Source organism: Xenopus tropicalis, chromosome 7 (assembly GCF_000004195.4).
Source record: "Xenopus tropicalis strain Nigerian chromosome 7, UCB_Xtro_10.0, whole genome shotgun sequence".
NCBI lineage: Eukaryota > Metazoa > Chordata > Amphibia > Anura > Pipidae > Xenopus > Xenopus tropicalis.
The window spans coordinates 56,852,248-56,874,524 of NC_030683.2; the positions used below are offsets into that span (position 1 = coordinate 56,852,248).

At 37.4% G+C, this 22,277-nt stretch overlaps 1 protein-coding gene across 1 annotated transcript; it reads right to left on the reverse strand.

Moving 5' to 3' along the window:
• Positions 1 to 336: 336 nt before the first annotated feature.
• Positions 337 to 20,807, reverse strand: cblif (cobalamin binding intrinsic factor). Its single transcript, XM_031906597.1, has 9 exons — positions 20,734 to 20,807; positions 20,437 to 20,625; positions 20,105 to 20,254; positions 18,652 to 18,801; positions 17,673 to 17,848; positions 13,297 to 13,480; positions 11,384 to 11,528; positions 2,676 to 2,794; positions 337 to 903 (listed from the first exon to the last, which is right to left on the reverse strand). The coding sequence occupies exons 1-9, from the start codon at positions 20,801 to 20,803 to the stop codon at positions 842 to 844; spliced, it is 1,245 nt and encodes a 414-aa protein (XP_031762457.1). The 5' UTR covers positions 20,804 to 20,807; the 3' UTR covers positions 337 to 841.
• Positions 20,808 to 22,277: the final 1,470 nt, after the last annotated feature.

Genomic DNA, 22,277 nt, shown 5'->3' on the forward strand with positions numbered 1-22,277 from the left:
TTGTACAACTGGAGGCCTGCAGGCCAAATGTGGCCCTCTAAATGATTTGTATGGCCCCCAGTCTCCTCAAGAGCTCCATAGACTTCTCTGTATGACATAATTATTTTCCAGTTAATTAATTAATTAATTAATCCAGCCCTCGAATATAATATAATCAGTTGGACTGCACTGCCCTAACCCATCTGTGCCATAATTCTACATTTCCAAATAAAATCATGCACCAATCACTCCTATTCAGAAGAAACCCTATCTTGATCCCTTTTATGTTTTTAGATATTAGATTTTATCTATAGCTAATCGAAAACCTGATTAATATAAACTTAAAGTGATTTTTACAATTTACATTTTATTAACAAAAGTGCCCAAAGGAGCACTTTGAATAAGTTTGTATCAATTAGTTTTTTTACAGTTTGATCCCCTTTAAGAGAGAGGAAATATGAACACCCCCTTTCGTGGTATATGGTTACATTAATTTAATTACAGTAATTATAAGTAATAAAAGCAAAGACTTTTCACACATTTAAGATGATATGGCAACCCTGATATCTTTATTGTTCAGACACAGTGACCAAAAGAGGACAGGCATTAAGCTACCCTACATGTATTCAAGTCTTTGAAGCCTATACAGCCTGCACTATGGAATTACAGTTGGCCGACTATATTTATTACACTAAGGAAAACAACTATATCTCTTTGTTAGAATAAGTGACTATAGAAGTGACTATTTTCCAGGATGCAATCTTTTTAGTATGTGGTTTTGCATCTGGAGTTGCAAAAGGAAAAACAAAGGTAGAACAAAGTAAAAACAAAAGAATTAACACAAATTTATTTAAACAATAAATCAGTATTTGCTAAATATAGCTAAGATATGCTCCTTGTTGCTTGGTTTGTACACTCCAACACCTAGAATGACAAAAAGTATGTAATTAGATAGCACCTAACCAACAGATATCATTTACTGGACACCTGTTTAAGGCAAACATCTGACTGGTTACTAGATCTTTTGCAAACTTTTCAACTTTTATTAAGTTAAACCCTTAAGGGAGCATTTAAATGGAGCATGTTATTATACTGTTTCTGTGGCAAATTTGTACTTGTGAAGGCTTCATTTTTGTTAGAATTGCTCCTTTTTTGCAATGTCCATTACAGCATTCTCCCATAAGGGCCATTTTTATAACAGCATAATCAAATTCCATAAGTGCTAGAACCCTTGGTTTGTACTGGAATGTCAAACAAGAAATAAAATGTAATCCCAAAATATCTGCTTAGCAATTATTGTAAAATATATAGGGCTCCTGTGGAAATAATTTTTATATTGAATGCTTTAATTTACTTGTATTAAAGTGATACTGACACCTATTAAACCCGTTTTTATTTTTTACACCTGCCATTGTGTTTATGTTATGAGCTTCTAAACTGTTATTTTAAAAAAATCCAGTTTGGTCACATTACTATTAGGAGCAGATCAACTACTACTCCACAAGGCAGCCATGTTTGCTCTTCTGCACTGCCATGTAAACGCCTCCATCAAAAAAAATCACCCAATCACATTGCCTGCTTTTAGGGGGCTCTCCTTCTCCCTTCTGTTACACACACACATAGAAATAAACTTTGCTCTTGCTGTCCGTTGTCTGCTTCAAAAGGACTCTCCCCCTCCGCATTACACGTACAGAGAATTAACAGAAACCATCAATCAGAGTAAAGCTGAAGTAACCGTTCTCCAAGCTTGTATTGTGGTTGGAATCGGACCTCAACTGTGAAAGATTGATGGCGTCTGCTAATTCTCTGTGCGTGTAATGCGGATGTGGAGAGTCCTTTTGAAGCAGGCTAAGGACTGCAAGAATGTGAGAGAAAGGGGAAAGAGAACCATAAAAAGCTGCAAAATAAACTCACAAACAGCGAGAGAACACATCCACAGGTAAATGCTGCAGGCTCACAAGCATTGGGAAGGGAGGTCACATGGTCATGTTTAGTTACGCTGCTTAAAGTAATGTTGGGATCCTCCCAGTTTTTTGACGTCAGCTACTCCACTTCTGACAGACGGCTTCAGAAGCTACAGTCGGCTTGCCAGACAGTCGGGGCCAGCTATCTTTAACAGGATTTACTTAGAAAAACAAAACTTTCAGGAAAAAATGGTCAGCATGGCCTATAGGTATGTTTGGATGTAGAATCATATTTTGAAAAGTACTTTTTTGCTGTCAGTATCACTTTAAGCAACTGTACTACAAACGATTAATAATAAAACAAATAAAATGTTACTCTTTTAAAAAAACTGAAATTCATTTATCAAATAGCACTCAGTTTACATGTAAATTTAGGGGTAGATTTATCGAACATCCCAACAGGCTCTAAAGAAGGTAAGGGGCCCAATTTAACCAAAAAGGACATATTAAACAGGCAAAAGGGTAGATGAATGCAGGGAGCTGTATCAATTACAGCAGCACTATGACAGGTCCAATCTGTAGGACTTGTAATGGTAAAAAAAAGGGGAAACTGCAACTTTTGTTTTCCTGTTGGGATTTCAGTAATATTTTAGGATGTTAGTATATTGAAATATTGAAATTGAAAAAAAATTGAAATGATAATTTTTATTCTAAAAATACTATTCCATTTTATGCATAAGGACAGATAGGCAGAGGAAGAGACATAATAAAACACAAATCATTGTTTATAACCTTCATTTAAAGGCGTGGATCCACTAAAAAACTGCCAGAATGTTTTGTCATTGTTGCTTCCACTGAGATGATTAATAGTTGTTACAAATGGTCCAAAAGAGGTTTCTTCTGTTTTAAAACTAGGAGGCAAAATGTATGTCCAGTGTTAGGATTATTATTTAGGAAACTTTGAAAGATCTTGCAATTGCCTCCGAAATACAGGAGGATGATAGACAAGGCTCTTGTTCAATATATACACATATATAGTAAATAAAGACATTTTCAGCTCCAGCAATCATAAAGGAAACCCCACATGAGATAAGGAACACGCAAGGATTTGGGGAAATAAACCTTGTTAGCTAAGATATTTTTCCACAATCAGGCTTTCTTAAATAAGGTTCTAGAAATTATAAATCGTCCCGAAAGTGCTAGTATATCTCATGAAATATGGGTGAATTTGCTCCTACATGTCAGTAGTTAAATGTTTCTCAGTGTCTGAATGTGCTAGTGACTGTATCTGAAGATAAGTTATTAATGCTGAGCACAAGTTCTATGCATGTGAAACTGTGCCACCGACCTTTACACTTTTCATGTCACCCCTTGGGCCTTTTAGTAAATGAGCCTTAGGTGTGTCTTTACAGTGAGAACACATTGATTCAACCTGCTTCTGTGTATACAGTAACTGGACTGAATGACAAAGTGTTCATGTTCTGACTGAAATCTGGCCTGTGGGCTCAGATTGCATTTAAGCTATTTACTTAACACTTGGGGCAGAAGCTAGTCAAATTTGAGTGTTCACAAATGAGTTTCAAAAGACATTCAAGCTTATTTCCTATCCCTGGCCAAATTTGTATCTGGCTGGTAACCCACTGATACAATTAAGATGGGGATGTTCACCTTTGAACAACATACCAAATATGAACAGAAAGTCCAAATAGCAAATAAAATATACAACTGTACAGTCCCTTGGATATGATAATGTACTTGATGTCCTAGATGTATGGCCACGTCCAAAATAATGAATAGAATAGAAAATGGAGACCAAACACATTCAAATTATGGCTGGGGACCTTACCCCATTTATTATGCCATTGAGCTTGTGTAGTTCACTGGCATATTAAACAGGGTAAACTCTCCAGCCATAATCTGCATGTGTGCAGTCTCCATTTTCTATCCTATCCAAATATGAACAGCCAATGTCATTAAAAACCTTTTAACAATTGATATTCATTTTTTTTATTAAGCATTTGCAACATAAATGCCCTTTGCCAACCCTGAGGTTTGTCACATGCACCCATTGAAGTTTTTCAATGAAGCCTGGCCACTGTATGTCTTTGATAAGATTGGCTGGCACAAATAAGGCTGTTAGCTTAATGATCTACAAATTAAACTGGAAAGGAAGGTCAAACCCCTGGCTAAGGTAGAATCTGAGAAACATTAGGACTGATGACAGAGAACTTTAATGGTAGTTATCTTGAAAATTATATATTTAAAAAAATGTAAAAAAAAAGTCAGTTGCGAAAAGGTGTACTGTTCATATTCAAAAGTTGAATATACCCTTTAACTTTGTTCACAAACAAGAAAAAATGACACAGGAACAATGACGGCAAAAAGACTCACCGTGGGTTACTGCATTAAAGCAAATTATTATTTGCCCATTATTAGGAAATGAACCCAAATACCTTTTGGTTTTGAATGTTTATTAATATATTCTCATTTTAATTTTATAGTAAAACCCGGCGTTTTTTTTTCTTGCAGAGTAAAGGAAGGATATTGATGCCGGATGCTGCCATTTTGCAGAGCAATTTGACAAAATTGGAGAACTAGGCAGCAAAATGGAAAATGAGGTTCAGTGCAAAGTTATGTACTTTGGTAGGAATAATATAAATGAGAGTTATACACTAAATGGTAGTTTGTTGAGGGTATCCTTAATTGAGAAGGATCTGGGGATTTTTGTTGATAACAAGTTGTCTAATTCCAGGCAGTGTCATTCTGTGGCCACTAAAGCAAATAAAATGCTGTCTTGTATAAAAAGGGCATTGACTCAAGAGATGAAAACATCATTTTGCATCTTTATAGGTCCCTGGTAAGGCCTCACCTTGAGTATGCAGTGCAGTTTTGGGGTACAGTCCTTAAGAAGGATATTAATGAGCTGGAGACAGTGCAAAGACGTGCAACTAAACTGGTAAAGGGGATGGAAGATTTAAACAATGAAGTTAGACTTTCAAGATTGGAGTTGTTTTCTCTGTAAAAAAGGCGCTTGTGAGGGGACATGATTACTGTGTACAAGTACATTAGAGGGGATTATAGGCAGATAGGGGGTGTTTTTTTTCCCATAAAAACATTCAGTGCACCAGAGGCCACCCCTTTAGATTAGAGGAACTTTCATTTGAAGCAGCATAGGGGGGGGGTTTCACGGTGAGGGCAGTGATGTTGTGGAATGCCCTTTCTAGTGATGTTGTGATGGCTATTAAAGGAGAAGGAAAGGCAAAGTCACTTGGGGATGTCAAAATGTTAGGCACCCCCAAGTGACTTAAATTGCCTACCTTTTACTCTACTGCGCATGCACGTGCATGCGAACAGGAAGAAGGAAGTGCTGCAGCTTCCCCAGGCATTTTCTGGAAAAGGAAGCAGGAAGGAGGAAGTGCTCCCTACAGGTACCCCGGGCTGGTGCTGTTCTCTCCGAACAGGGGCACCAGCCCGGGGTACCTGTAGGGAGCACTTCCTGCTTCCTTTTCCAGAAAATGCCTGGGGTAGCTGAAGCACTTCCTTCTTCCTGTTCGCGTGCACGTGCATGCGCAGTAGAGTGAAAAAGCCGTACTTTAACAGAGAAGTCGGCTTTTCACTCTACTGCGCATGCGCCGGTCATGGCATCCCGGCAAAACGAAGCAGGAAGAAGGAATCGCTCGCTCGCAGGTACCCCGGGCTGGTGATGTTTTCTCCTAACAGGGGCACCTGCCTGGGGTACAAGGTAAGCAATTAAAGTCACTTGGGGGTGCCTAACATTTTAGCACCCCCAAGTGACTTTGCCTTTCCTTCTCCTTGTATGCCTTTAATAGGGGCCTGGATGAGTTAATGAACAAGCATAGTATACAAGGCTATTGTGATACTAATATCTACAGTTAGTATTGATGTTGGTATATATGGTTTATGTATGTGAGTGTATAGATAGGTCAGTATAGGTTTGTGTGTGCTGAGTTTACATAGAAGGGTTGAACTTAGTAACATAGTAGTAACATAGTAAGTTGGGTTGAAAAAAGACAAACCTCCATCACGTTCAACCATAATGCCTATATATAACCTGCCTAACTTCTAATTGATCCAGAGGAAGGCAAAAAACCCCATCTGAAGCCTCTCTAATTTGCCGCAGAGGGGAAAAAATTCCTTCCTGACTCCAAGATGGCAATTGGACCATTCCCTGGATCAACTTGTACTAAGAGCTATCTCCCATAACCCTGTATTCCCTCACTTGCTAAGAATCCATCCAGCCCCTTCTTAAAGTTATATAATGTATCAGCCAGCACGACTGATTCGGGGAGGGAATTCCACAGCTTTACAGCTCTCACAGTAAGAATACTTTCCGAATATTTAAATGGAACCTCCATTCTTTTAAACGAAGTGGGTGCCCTCGTGTCCGTTGGAAGGACCTACTGGTAAATAAAACATTAGAAAGGTTATTATATGATCCCCTTATATATTTATACATATTTATCATGTCCCCTCTTAAGCGCCTCTTCTCCAGTGTAAACAGACCCAACTTGGCCAGTCTTTCTTCATAACTGAGACTTTCCATACCCTTTACCAACTTAGTTGCCCTTCTCTGGACCCTCTCTAACTCAATCATTTTTGATTCGTTTGAGAACTGGAGACCAGAACTGAACAGCATATTCTAGATGGGGCCTTACCAGCACTCTGTCAAGGGGAAGAATAACAAGTATAATCAAGTTTATTATTTACAAGGACTCCAAGGTCCTTCTCCTTTATGGATTTGCCTAGTGCAGTCCCATTAAGGGTATAAGCAGCTTGCATATTTTTACATCCCAGGTGCATGACCTTACATTTATCCACATTAAATCTCATCTGCCACTTAGCCGCCCAGATTGCCAGTTGGTCAAGATCCTGCTGCAAGGATAAAGCTTACTTAGGGGTCTATTCATCAAAGTACGAGTTTGAATTCCGAATTGGGAAAAATTCGGATTAAATATGATAATTTATGATGATCGCAAATATCACTATAATAGTCACGATAATATTGTATTGGTGATACGAAAGTCACAAAATTTTTGTATGTGAATGATCGTAAACAGCAGGAAAACCTTTCTGACTTTGATCCTTCTGTGCATGATTTTGGAAGCCTCCCATAGGACTCAATGGCACACTGCAGCTCCAACCTGGCCCAAGGAAAGTCATGATACCGAAGCTTGAATGAATCCGAAACTTTCGTACTCACACAACAATGCGATTTTGACGCAAAGTACGAAAAAGTCGTTCAAAATACGAAAAAGTCACAGAAAACACAAAGTACGATCAAATACAAATTTTTGTAATTCGTTCCTGTTGTACTTTAATAAATAGGCGCCTATGTCTTAACCTTTGCTTCTCTTTTAATAACCTCCTATTTGTGTCTGTAATTTACCCTCCCATTTAGATTGTAAGCGCTACAGGGCAGGGACCTCCATCCTTTTGTCTATCAGACACATAGCTCTGGGCATTCTTTGATACAACAGTATTTTATATTTTTTGTATTTTTTACTATTTATTTATCTATTATTGTAATAACCCCTTGTTTCTTGTTTCAAATTTATTGTTCTGCTGTACAGTGCAGCATATATAAGTAGCACTATAAAAATAAAGCTATAAATATATACAAACATACATAGATTTTGCATCATAATGCAAAAGCGCAGTTGTGTGTATTGCAGCAAATGTGTCAGGCGCAGCTCTCCTTCGGGGTACCAGTTATTCTGGAATTGTTAAGGTATATGGTGCCTTCTTAGTAAAAAGTATGGCAAATCGCTAATATTGCACTTTGTACATTACATTTGCACAGTAAATGACACTTGCAGTATACCCCCTTGTCCATCAGGGTTTGTGCTGACCATATTTTTTGCCTTTAATCATGAATAATCTATGGCTTTTGCTATTTAAAGGACCATTTTTGGTCCTTTTAAGGTATTTAATTTCCCTGCAGAGTGGACCTAATGGACAAAACAGTCACAACAAAGGGGGAATTAACGAGCCAAGACAAAATGTGACAACATGGTTAAAAATAACAATTTTATTGTTATTGTCATGTTTTATTGCTTATTTTTTTTATTCAAACCTTCTCCTATTCATATTTAATTAAAACACAAATGATAAAAAATGAAGACCAATTGCAAATTGTCGCAGAATATTACACTCCACATCATACTAAATGTTAATGAACAACCCTCTTGTGAATGATCCCTTTAATAAATCTGCAGAAAAGTTTAATGAGGTTATCTAAATAAGTTAGACGTTATAGTTATTTATAAGTTATATATATAAGTTATACATTAGAAGCAGTAAACCATAGCAACCAATCAGCATGTAGAATTCACTTGTTTAAAAGCAAACATCTTATTGGTTGTTATGGGTTACTGCCATTGGGCAAACTTACTTGCTTTTATTTCATATGGGAGTAAGTTCCAAGGGTTATTCACTCAAAATTCAGTTGACATGATTACAGAAAAGTAAACTTTGGGTAGTCAAGGGAGTGGGTGCTTTGAGCTTGTTGTTTTTTTTTTCTCTTGACAAAGCCCCTAGTATGGACAGAAACATTATGACTAAATTTGTTAATTTTAACTTTTATATAGCTATCTATATAATTTATAATTAATGCTAATAGGATTGTTTTGCCTCCAATAAGGATTAATTATAATTTAGTTAGGATTAAGTACAAGGTACTATTTTATTATTACAGATAAAAAAAATATATATTTTTTTAAATGTGAATTATTTGATTAAAATGGACCCTATGGAAGAGGACTATCCTGTAATTTGAAGCTTTCTGAATAACAGGTTTCCGGAAAAAGGTTCCCATACCTGCATCTGAAAGTGTTAGTTGGATAAAACTTATTGCAGTGCTAAGGGGTATATTTATAAAATTCAGCATTGTAAGAGAAAAAGAAACAGGATCAACTAACACTTAGGTTTTACTTACTTGCTCTCATCTACTATGTATATTACTATGTAAACACACCCTTACCCTCTGTTAGCCTCTACTGACTATTCCATTTCTTACATAAGAAAAGCATTGAATGAGAAGATACTATAGTTACATAGTTACATAGTTACATAGGGTTGAAAAAAGACCAGTGTCCATCAAGTTCAACCCATCCAAGTAAACCCAGCACACCCAACCCACACCTACCAATCTATACACTCACATACATAAACTATAAATACAACCACTAGTACTAACTGTAGATATTAGTATCACAATAGCCTTGGATATTCTGATTGATCAAGAACTCATCCAGGCCCCTCTTAAAGGCATTAACAGAATCTGCCATTACCACATCACTAGGAAGGGCATTCCATAACCTCACTGCCCTCACCGTGAAAAACCACCTACGCTGCTTCAAATGGAAGCTCCTTTCCTCTAATCTAAAGGGGTGACCTCTGGTGCGTTGATTGTTTTTATGGGAAAAAAGAACATCCCCCAACTGCCTATAATCCCCTCTAATGTACTTGTACAGAGTAATCATGTCCCCTCGCAAGCGCCTCTTTTCCAGAGAAAACAACCCCAACCTCGATAGTCTCACCTCATAGCTTAAATCTTCCATCCCCTTAACCAGTTTAGTTGCACGTCTTTGCACTTTCTCCAGCTCATTAATATCCTTCTTAAGGACTGGAGCCCAAAACTGCACTGCATACTCAAGGTGAGGCCTTACCAGGGACCTATAAAGGGGCAAAATTATGTTCTCATCCCTTGAGTCAATGCCCTTTTTTATACAAGACAGCACTTTATTTGCTTTAGTAGCCACAGAATGACACTGCCTGGCATTAGACAACTTGTTATCAACAAAAACCCCTAGATCCTTCTCCATTAAGGAAACCCCCAACACACTACCATTCAGTAGATAGTTTGCGTTTATATTATTTCTACCAAAGTGCATAACTTTGCACTTATCAACATTGAACCTCATTTTCCAGTCTGCGGCCCAGTTTTCTAATTTTGTCAAATCGCTCTGCAAAGCAGCAGCATCCTGCATGGAACTTATAGTTTTGCACAATTTAGTGTCATCAGCAAAAATAGAAACAGTACTGTCTATGCCCACCTCCAGGTCATTAATAAACAAGTTAAAAAGCAAAGGCCCAAGGACTGACCCCTGCGGTACTCCACTAACCACACTGGTCCAATTAGAAAATGTTCCATTTACAACCACTCTTTGTACTCTATCCTTCAGCCAGTTCTCTATCCAATTACAAATATTATGTTCTAGGCCAATATTCCTCAATTTGATTATTAACCTTCTGTGAGGTACTGTATCAAACGCTTTAGCAAAGTCCAAGTAGATGACATCAACTGCCATTCCAGCATCAAGGTTCCTACTCACCTCCTCATAAAAGGCAACTAAATTAGTCTGGCAAGATCTGTTACGCATAAAACCATGCTGGCACAAACTAATAGTATTGTGAACTGCAATGTATTCAAGTACCCTATCCCTTATTACCCCTTCCAAAAGTTTTCCTACTACTGATGTCAGACTAACAGGCCTATAGTTTTCAGGCTGAGAACGGGATCCCTTTTTAAATAACGGCACCACATTAGCAATCCGCCAGTCTCTTGGCACCATGCCGGACCTCAATGAATCCTGAAAAATTATGTGAAGAGGTTTGGCAATCACAGTGCTCAGCTCATATAATACCCTGGCATGAATCCCATCCGGCCCTGGACCTTTGTTTACCTTTACATGCTCAAGTCTCTTTTGAATTTCCTCCCAAGTGACCCATGCGCCAGTAGCTAAATTACTAGAACTGGGCATATTACAAGGGAAGCCTTCATTATCTGGCTCCTCAGATGTATAGACAGATGAAAAATAAGAGTTCAAAATTTCAGCTTTTTCCCCGTTCTCATCAACCAACTTACCCCCCCGTGATAATAAAGTTCCCACCCCTTCTTGCTTCATTTTTTTACTATTCACATAATTAAAAAATAATTTAATTTAACCATGTATGCAAATCAGAAAGAATTTTGGGAAGAAAGTTCATGATTGCTATTAAATTTCCATTTATACGGAATACCCCAGAGGCAAAAACCCGACCCAGTGGGCTTTTAAGCACATCCAGGGCAGCATTCAGAATGATTTTGGGCTCCAGAACAGGGCCGGAACTAGGGGCAGACAGAAAAGGCACCTGCCTAGGGCGCAACGGTGGGTGGGGCGCTAGGAAGGTACCTGTTCTGCCTACTCCTAGTCTGGACTAGTGGTCCCCACTGTTGCCACTTGTCATCGAGCTCTCCCCCGCCCCACAATATTACTGCGCACGCAAGTGCGTGGACGAGGTGGCTGACTGGGTTGCCTAGGGTGCTTGGTCGGCTTTGCACACCCCTGCTCCAGTATACTTTCTGCTTTGCTTACAAATTAGGAGGGAATTTCCTCAACAAAAATACTTTAATTTTGGAGCCACAAGAGAGCAAGAGGTAATGAGAGATAATGAGAACTAGAAACATAAAGAGGGATTGAGAAAAAAAAAAACCTTACCTGAATTCCTTTGGATTGTCTTCTGCAGCTTTTGCCATGACTTGCAGTAATGTGGAACCCTCATTTACTGAAATCTGGATAAAGCTTTTAAAGTTGTCTCCCACAAGATTATTCACTATGGTGTATTCAACTGTGATAGGATTAGCTGCAAGCAAGAATGTAACAAAATCTGCCACAGTCCAAATGCACTGAGCCATTGCATAAAAGAATTCTCAGTGTCATCCTATAGGCAATTTTTTAAAACATTTTTCAATTTCTCATATTAATCCCTTATGAAACTATCATGAATCACTCTTACATTGTAACTTAAGCTAAAAAAAAATGACGTGTCCATTGAGTTCAACCTTTTACCATGCCCAAAATGCAATCATAGAAAAGTGAATATATTACATGGTCTATGGCATTACCCAAAAATAAAAAAAAATCTGAAGTGCGGCAAGGGATTTAATGCCCATCTGTATAAATAGGCAGTATACTCCTTTGTTCAGCATGAGTTGAGTGAATATGGCTTGTGCTGGACATACTTTCTGATTGTTGTTGTAATCACAAAAAAATATGTTTTTTTTTTAGTTAGCAACGCCATATTTTGCCCTCGTGAGGTTAATAATTAGATTACCTGCAAAATGGACTCCTGCTATAAAAACAGTCACAACAAAGGGGGAAGGGTTGTAAACTGGTTATCCACTTATCTGCCTCATAAAGACCAAAAATGGTCAGTATCCCTGTATGTTATGTTTAGCTCAATAAATAACAAAAACCATAGATTTGCTGTGATTAAATCAATAGGCAAAAGGTATGTTCAGCACAAGCCCTGTCCATTAAATGTTGAGCAAGGGGGTATACTTCAGGTTTAAATGTGTTCCTTTACCCCTCAATGGGCAGTACTGGGACTTACTAGGACCATTTATTTAGCCACATAAAGTGAAAGGCAGGGTTTGCCTACATGTGTACACTGGGAGAGGCTGTGTTGGGCTTTAAAAGTTAGATTAGTTACACTGATTATTCTGACAAAGGGAGGCTTGTCTCCTGAAAGGTTAGGGTTGTGACCCATGGAGAGATTAGTTGCCTACTATAGATCTCTGCTACCGAGGGTAACTAATCTCTCTGAAATGCCTTTCCACCTGCAACAAAGGGAATCCCCGGTGAAAAAAACCTATGCATCACTGTCGTAAACTATAAACTGAAATCTCTCTCCAAAAAAAAACATATGACCATTTTTTGACACATCACTAAGCAATATTACAATACTGCCTTTTGAGAAAAAACAGCCAGTGCAGTTTTTTTCAAAGAAAACGAAGTATAATATTTACTAGTATGGACACAACTAAGCCTCTGTTTCAGTAAATCATACACAAGTATACCTATTTACAGGTACAGGCATATTTGCAACTAAAGTATTTATAAAGGACAATGATTTTACAGTTCTTAATATTAAATTACATTTTATCCCTTAAAAACCATTAAATAATGTTAAACAGATTTTCTAAACTCAAGAAATAAAGAACCCTCTCCCTAGAGACATGCAAATTATTGTACTTACAAACTTCTTTCTGTGCTCCTGTATATGGCACACACAACAGGAAAGCCACCAAGGATAGTATCATGAACATGTTAACTGGCTTATGGTGTCCGTACTGATTTAGCATAGACTTGGTTTCTTTTTATATTGTATCTGTTTACTTTCCACCCAAATCTAATGTATGATTACAACATAAGAAATTATCAGTAACCTTTACTGGCTGTTAACAAACTCTTGCTGAACAAACACTAAGAACTTTCAACACACAATTTTGATAGCGCAAAAAGCTCTATGTTCCTAGGATAGTTCCATGAACATACTGTAACTAACAGGAACATGCCACTGTGTCACCTCTAACCACTAAATATCCTACAGTGCACTCTTGCATACTTACCATTATAACTGCACTGAATGTCTTTTACATTCACGTAATTTTTACCATTTAGGAAGGGTAGCACCTGTGAAGCAGGCCCTGGCTGGGCAAAGGTTCCCAGAGGAATCTGTTGCAACACTTGCTGTAGTGTACAGGGGCAGTTCCAGTATTCTGGAGTATAATAGGACTGTGCTGATGTAAGAGCCTAGAAAAGAATGAAATATTGTCAAGCTGCAATTTACCCTATATCAAAAAAATAGCCTGTTGATAAAGTGAAAGTTCTTGTAATCTTTAAACAGGCTAAACTGAGATTTATTTTAGTGCTTGCTTAACTTTCTATAAAGAACCCACTAGACCTCTAATAATTATCTTTATGTAAAGTAAAAGAAAATTTGGGATGACTGCATCATGAGTGTGAAGGAGACTAAGTACTACATTCATCAAATGTTTGCCAACCAAAGTTTGGTTTCAAACATATTTTGTTTTTTTATACCTCATGACATCACCGACTCCAATCCTGGGAGTGAAAGTAAAGAGCCCCAGTAAAAAATATACAGTGTCCAACTGGACCTCCTGAAGCCCACCAGAGAACCCAGTATCTAGTGTCCCATTTTGAAAACCATTATATGTTATAGTATAATGATAAATGTTATGGCTGTTATTTATGATTATGATGAAAACATTAAAGGGTTGATGCCGATTTTTCTTGGTTAGAGCCCATTAGGATCTTCACCCAATTAGAGATCCTTTGGTAATATAGCAAGCCACTCCACCACCGATCATCTGTATAACAGAAAATTTAGCCTGGATAATCTCTTAGCCAGGAGGTTCAACTAAAAAGTAACTTTTACTATCTTTTTAATATTTTGTTGGCAACTATTTTATCAATTTTGAAAGAAGTCTATAATGTGTTGTAGAATTTTAAATGTTTGATGCCATCTATTGCTTACCTTTAACCCTTTCACTGCCAGCTGATTTGATCAAATCGGAACTTTTATTGGCAGACAGTTTTTCAACATGTGTTTTTCAACACAACTCTTTCACTTTAGGGGCCTTTCCATGGTGGACTTTTAGTTTACCCAGGAAACAGGCCCAGATTTGTCATGAGGCCACAATTACCCGGGCCTAGGGTGACATGAATTTAGGCCGCACTTAAAATTTCTCACATACGGAGAGCTGGGTATGGGACACACAGCGCGTCCTGTCCCAAGTGCTCCATATGTCAGCGGAGATCGGAGGCGGCCTCTGGGCACATGGAACAGAAATCCATTTATCCATCCATTTATCTTCCACAGTTTTTTAGACACAAAGGCAAATCACCCCAAATATGAACACCAGAGGTCTACTGAACTGTTTGATGCCCAATATGCATAGATTTACCAAAGTATGTGGAATGTACAGACCCCAAAATGAAAATAGTTTGTATGAATTTCTTGTGTATTAATGTGCCGTAAAACCCCTAACTATAGAGAGACCCCCAGAAAACCATATATTTTTGGAAAGTACACATTCTGATTAATTCAAAATAGGTAAAGCTATCTTTCTTTGTACCACAAGGCAAAGTTATGCCAAAAAACTGATCAGGAACAAAAATGCAATAAAACCACAAAAATTGTGCAAATCAATGAAATAACAAAATAAGTCACAAAATACTAATTACAGTGTAATTAGTAGTCAAAATACCTGATCCTATAGTCACATTGTCATACTGTGTACACATCTAAAAGTTGTATATATGATTGTCTATAAGTGTGCTAAAATATGCAAAATGAAAAAAAACAAACTAAATTGTGTGCTTTATGATGTATGTATGTGTGTGTAATAGCGCAAATAAAGGCCACTTACCTGTTCTGGGGCAGTATGGATGCAGGACAGTCCCCCTGACTTGTTGCCTAGGGGGCTGCCATTGCTCCTGAGTCTCTGCAGAGGCGGCATGTACATACGCTGTACATGCTTGAAAGCCTTTTTCTGCACATACGGTGTACATGCTTGGTAGTGAAAGGGTTAATGTATCATTAAAACTGCATTAGGTTGGCATAGCCATTGACAGAAGGAACCAAAATTAAATAGTGATGGTCTCAAACATTTGGGTTTTGTTGTCACTTGGGTATGGTGGGCTAGAGTTTTATGATACATTTTTATCATAGATTTTTCAATGAAATCCTCTTTTTGAAAATATATGGCACATGGCAGACTAGCATTTTTTATAATGATACATTTGTGAATAAAAACACTGTTTTTGAAAATATGTGTAGATAATTTCATGAAAAATAAAACACAGAGCCACAAAATCTGCATTGATCATTGTCATTTGTGTCAAACATATGCACTAGGCAATGTTTTACAGGTACAGGACCCATTATCCAGAATGTTCGGGACCAAGGGTATTCCACATAAGAGGTCTTTCCGTAATTTGGATCTCCATACCTTAAGTCTACAAAAAAATCAATAAAACATTAATTAACCCCAATAGGACTGTTTTGCATCCAATAAGGATTATTTATATCTTAGTTGGGATCAATTACAAGGTACTGTTCTATTACTACAGATAAAAGGGAAATCAGTTTTAAAATTCTGAATTATTTGATTGAAATGCAGTCTATGGGAGACAGGCTTTCCGAAATTCGGAGCTTTGTGGATAACGGGTTTTCAGATAAGGGGTCCGATACCTGTGTATGCTAAGCCTGAAAAATATACTATGCCATGAAATGTATTGGCAACTTTTTATATGGACAGTACTTTTATATTGTAGTTATATATCTGATGTGGAATTGCAAGTGGTTTAATTCCAGTGTTAAGGGGAATGGAAGTCAGCAATTCTTCTTCCTTTCAATGAAATATTGAACACTGGAGCATAGTAGGCCATTCCAGAAATATATAAACATATAAATGATTTTAGTGTATTTAAAAAATGTCATTACATTTTCATTTATTCATTTCTATAAATGTGGAAAACATAAATGGGTGGTTTATCTTATTAGACTCATTTATCTTATTTTTCCCTTGGAAAAAATCTGTGTGCTGGTATTATTGGGGAGCCACATGATTCCACCTATATGCCTTTTGAACCTGACACACTGAGAACTTCCTATATTTTTACGTTATCAAGTCCAGGCCTTTGCCCTTATTTTTTGTCCTACTGGACCAATCAATTGGTTGCCTCTGTGCCTAACCAGTTGCATAAATTGAAAGGTCATTGGCATAGGCAAACAGACTCAACATATCACAAATTTAAAGAGGACCTGTCACCCAGACATAAAAAGCTGTATAATAAAAGTCCTTTTCAAATTAAACATGAACCCCAAATTCATTTTTATATTAACACATCCAAACCCATTATAAAGGCATTTAAAAATCCCAGCTGTCAATCATATATTGCTTGCCCCGCCTCTATGCCTTAGGCATAGAGGTGGGGCAGACAATAACTTTAGCTTTACATTCAGCACTTCCTAGATGTCACTGCACATCTCACTTTCCCCCTCCCTCCTCCTCATCTAACTGTGTAGCCAGTGCAAGGGCATGGGCATCTGGTCCCCCATTCTGGCACATGCACAAGATTTTGGGGTGATACAAAGCTTGTCTTCATAACAGTGCCCACAAAATGGCGCCTGCCTGCTTGCTTTGATTGAGTAATTCCAAGACGGAAGGAAACAATATTTATATTATTTATATAGAGTAAGTAAAGTTTATTTTGCTCAACTAACAATATATATAAATATGCGCAACTTTCGGAATGGCTACGAAAAAAGGCGCGACTTTTCGCGCAAGTTTTAACGCTACGAAAAAATCGCAACATTTTGCGCAACTTTCGTAATGGCTACGAAAAAGTCGCGACAATTTTCCGAAAAATCGCAAAATACCGATCATTACGAAAAAAACGCATTCGGCCCATTCGTGGGTTAGTAAATGTGCCCTTAAGTGTGGCATCATATATGTTAGTAAAAAAACATCTGTAGTGTTTATAGGGTTAATCACAGAGTCTGTGCAGAAGTGAAGGATCAGTAGAGGGATGATTCTGAGGTGAATATCTCTTCAGCTGCACATTTTTTGTTGACTATGTATATAGCAAAGATTGTTCTATAATTGTGGACTGTTAGATCTGTGCTGTTGTAAAAAGGTGAACAACCCCTTCAAAGAGCCCCCCCCCCAAATACTGCTATATAGTTATACTGTATATAACTATACATATAATTTAAAAGTTCTTAAAGGGACACTTTTTATTTCTAAATTTCTTCTTATTTCCAGGAATTTAAAAATATATATTTTGCTTAAAAAACTCTATATGGAAAATTACCTTCATTTCATTTGGAGATTTCTGGATAGTGGGTTTTCAGATAAGAGATCCCGTACCTCTACCATGACTCTAAACATAAGAATTAACTCAAAGATTATGGTACCTGCCCTGCGAGACCAGTGGTGTAAATATTTCCAATGACCCCATCGCTCTTTAGCTCACTAAGAATCAGAGTTAAAAGTGTGGAATGAGCCATCTTCATTGCCTTCAGCATCTGAGGGGGGACACCATCCATGGCAAGTACACAAGTGAATCCCATTACTCCGATGGCTGCAGTGTCTGTTAATGGTGTAGTTGAAGTGCAGTTTAGCAAACATACTTTAAAAAATGTATGGTTATTATTGTTTCTAATAGTTTGAAACTATGCTTTATTGTAGATAAATAGATAGACCAGAAAGGAGGAAGCAATCGCTGCTACCCCGGGCTGGTGCTGTTCTCTCCAAGCAGGGGCACCAGCCCGGGGTAAAAGGTAGGCGATTAAAGTCATTTGGGTGTGCCTAACATTTTGGCACCCCCAAGTGACTTTGCCTTTCTTTCTCCTTTAAGGCTAAGAAGTTCATTTAAGTGCTTTTTACTATTGTGAGCAAGCTTATTCCATTTTAGTGTTCTTATTAAGTACTTTGCTTTAATAAATTAAAATCCTATGGCATAAGGCAGCATTCTGACAGATGGTGTAATCAGCCTGAAAACATAGAGTTAAAATGATCCTATCCACCTGTCAGTTTCTCATGAAAATCTATGGAAAAAAACAGTAATGTACATGTGGTAGTAACAGATGGTCCTCTGCTCAGAGCCATCTAGTGAGGTCTGCCTGTCACTGCTACATCTGCTTTAGCATCTTTCCATAGATTACTATCATTTAATATGTACTATATAATAAATTACAAAAGTGCTCTTAATTTCATGTGGAAAAGCAGTAGCTTGTCTGGATATTGATATTGGAGTATTAGCTACTTCAGTGTAACTGTCAAACATTGTAAATGTCTGTTTAACCTTAATCGGGTAGATATATATATATATATATATATATATATATATAAAGTAAATTAAAGCAAAAATTGTGTGCTGGCTATTTGACTCACCAACAGAAAACGAATGTCCAGATGGATTTGGTGGAATAACTTTGGAAAGTGTGTATGCAGCTTGAAATGCTTCAGGACTAGACATGACACAAAGTGCAAGGACATCCAGAGCCACCTGGTAAAGGGTGGTCAGTGGTGACTGAGTATTTTCTGTCAAGAGTTAAGTTTAGTTAGGCAGTAGGCAAAAAGAAACAGAAGTGAAAACATAATGGTATCACAAGTGTAGAAATGTAAAGCCCTCTACCCCAAGGGAAGGTTCTGATCTCAGATTTACTTTTTTAAGGGCTACCAAAAGTATATAACCAGGAATAGAAGAATTCAAATATTGAAAAGAAATATTGGAATTTAAGTTCATAAGGATCAGTCAGAAAATATCTATCAATTAAAAAACAGTGGAGTAGGTTACTCCACTGAGCAACTATGTATTTATAAAGTTGTGAACTGAATGTATAGCAAAGTCTGTGCAAATCAAAATTCACACCATTATAAACTATACTGCAGTGATGAGCAAATTTTTCTGGCAGACATGGAATCGCAACAAATGTCTACATTTCGCCATTGGCAAATTGTTTTGCGAAACTTCTGCACGTCAAAACAGGCATGGTTGCGTTAAATAGTCATGTCAAAAATAGTCGGGCCAGAAATAGACATGGGCGACAAGAAAGTCGTGTGACAAGCACATTTTTCAGATTTTTCACTGTTTCGCGAAACGGGACAGATTCACTCATCACTTCTGAGGTGGTGTAAAAGGACAGTGAGGTCCTAGGTTGAATTAAAGTAAGGGCACTATCTAGAAAGAGTTTGTATGTACATCCTGTGCTTGTGTGGTTTCCTTACTTTAAAAAAACACAGCCAGTTCAACTGGGTCCTGATATTACCGTAAACGCCACTTGGACATGGACAGAAGTGAATGATTAACAATCTGATTGGCTGCTATGCAGGCTTTGTGTCTTGTAATTAATTTGCAGTTAATAACTCTAGAATCATTACAAGACTGTAATATAGTAGCTTAGAATTGCACAATGTTTCATGTTACAAATACATTATTTGAGTTAGTTTCCCCTATAAAGTTATTTGTAAATGTACTTGCTTTAGGAAGCAGAACCTGTCTGTCCATTTCTATTATCTGCACAGCTTAAAAGAACAATTCAGCAGAAGCTAAATGATTACCAGATATGTAAAGACGCATGCAAATATATTTTGGGACAAGGAGTCTTGGGGGGAGAGAAATCAGATTTCTCCTACATTGTTTCAAGAGTCAGAACCAGCAGTACTGAAAGGAACACATACAGTTTTTCATTGCAATTAGGTTTACTAACAAATATAACTACTGAACATTTTTCATCAATGTATATTGTAATATAGTTTAAGATTATATATTCGTTCATTAGGTAAAATGTTTTTTTTTACGTTTATATCCCCTTTAACTATGTGTTTTTATTAAGCTACTTACCGATGCTAGCTATCTCCTCTTGCGTTTTTTCCTCTAGCATATATACAAGATTGATGTCTCCTTTAGCAGTAGGTATTTTAGTGGGATCACAGCAGGAGGAACGAAGGGCAAGGGTGTAAAGTGCAAGTCTGCCAGAGCTAAAGGGCAGATCTGATACAAGAGAATAAGAAACATGTGACTAAAGTTAGATGTTCGATATAACAGAATGATTATTTAAGACAAGTAAAGATTGGGTCCACAATATACATACACACACTCATTTATACCTCTATATATATGCCAAATATAACAACTTTAAGTTACTTTTATGTTATATAGCAGAACTTTCCCACCTTGAGACACTTTCATAGCTAAGTCCTCTTTTAGTTGTTGTGTCAGCAAGATTTTGGCATCGGTGTCTATACTACTGCCCAAAGTTAATGCCAAGAGTACACTGGGATCTGGAGGGCTATTTGCTTCAACTGTCCGTTCCAAGTTTACCAGGAGGGCTGTTACCAAAGCTGTCTCCTTATCTGAAACAGCTAGAAAAGAATAGAAAATAAATAAAAGGTTCAGTGTAATGTTTAAATTGTAATTATGTGTCTGCTGCAGTGTCTATCATGCCCTGTTGCTTCTACACTAATACTTACAGCATTGTATATTTGCATATGCAATGGAAATACAGATCAAGATCTTAGCGCAGAAAACTAACCACTGCATCTTGGTGGAGTAAAGTGGGTAAAGAAACTTTTGCTTCCTTTATTTATACTATGTTTCGTAATTTGGCATTCTTCTGTTTGCTCTTTCTCTTAATCTTTTGGTTTTCACAGGTTTGAAATTCCCAACATGTGCTTCATTTTCACCTTCTAGTTTTGCTGTGTCTAAAGCTACTTTTTTTGGTTGTTTATATTTTATTTAATATTTATTTTTGATGTTTACTGTATGCAGTTTAAACCATGAAACATATTGAATGCATACAGCATAAAGAAATCCTGCTTTCACTTAATTTTTAAGTATATTTTTATAATTTTGATGATCCATTTAAATGAACAAAATAGTGACATTCCTCTAATTACTGGCACTATTCAGCACCTTGCAACATTATGCTGAAAAATTGCCAAAAAGAACTGCTTGCTAAGTAGTTTTTTTTTTAATTGTTGGCAATTAATGTTTTAATGGAAATATAAGGGTGTGTTAAAGCTACTATTTGTGCTTATTGAAACAAAACAAGAGATTACAGTAAATACATTTGGTATATAAAAACTGCAGATGTAAGGGGGTCATTTACAGATGGTGGGTCAGGGTGCAAAGTTTTTTTTTTTGTTTTTTTTAAAGGTTTTTATTTTATTTTCTTAACAAAACATATAACAATACAGTAGGACAGTACAGTAAAAGGATAAGTGAATTTCAATCAGTGTAACCTGGGTAGTCTTGAACAAGGCATTATGATTTTGGGGGAGTCTATTGGCTCCTGGGTCTTGAGTTTATACAGTGGGGTTCGCCTCAGGCTGGGCCTTTAACCAGGGTTCCCATACATTTTTGAATTTGTTGGGGCAGCCCCAAGCAAGGTACATTAGTTTAAAGGACATGTAAACCCCGCACACAAAAATTTAATCAGTGAACATCCTTCTTTGAAATTTTTCGATACCTGCCACTCTGGTTGTCCAGAGTTTAATAGTAAGGCTGCAGCATCCCCTTAATCACTTATATTTCCTTCTCCTCCTGTAATCCCCTCAGCCCCCCCCTCAGGAATTTGCTTTAATTTCTGGCTTGTGGGCATGCTCAGTTGTTCTAAACTCAGATTACTAAACACCAGTCTAGCAGCCAGTGAAGAGATGGCATTGCTGGTTCCCATAGAATCTCAGCTCTAGCTGTCTGCTTCAGTTTTTTCCTCCTGAGCTCAGTTTTACCATTACAGTGCTCAAACAAAGCAGAATTTTTATCAGAGCTTGTATTCTTGATGAAATGTATGCTGAATAAGGGTCTGTGTGTGTGTATGCTGTTTGCAGATTTAAATGTAACTGATGATGTATCAGAGGAAAAGTGGCCACCGGGTGAAAGTTGCTATTTGCTTTAGGAAAATGTGATGGTGCTGGCAAGAGTGGGGGAGACGTGCCCAACTGATATACATTGTAAGCAAATGTAGGCTTTACATGTCCTTTAATGAGCGGGAGTCTGGTATTGACTAGTTGTA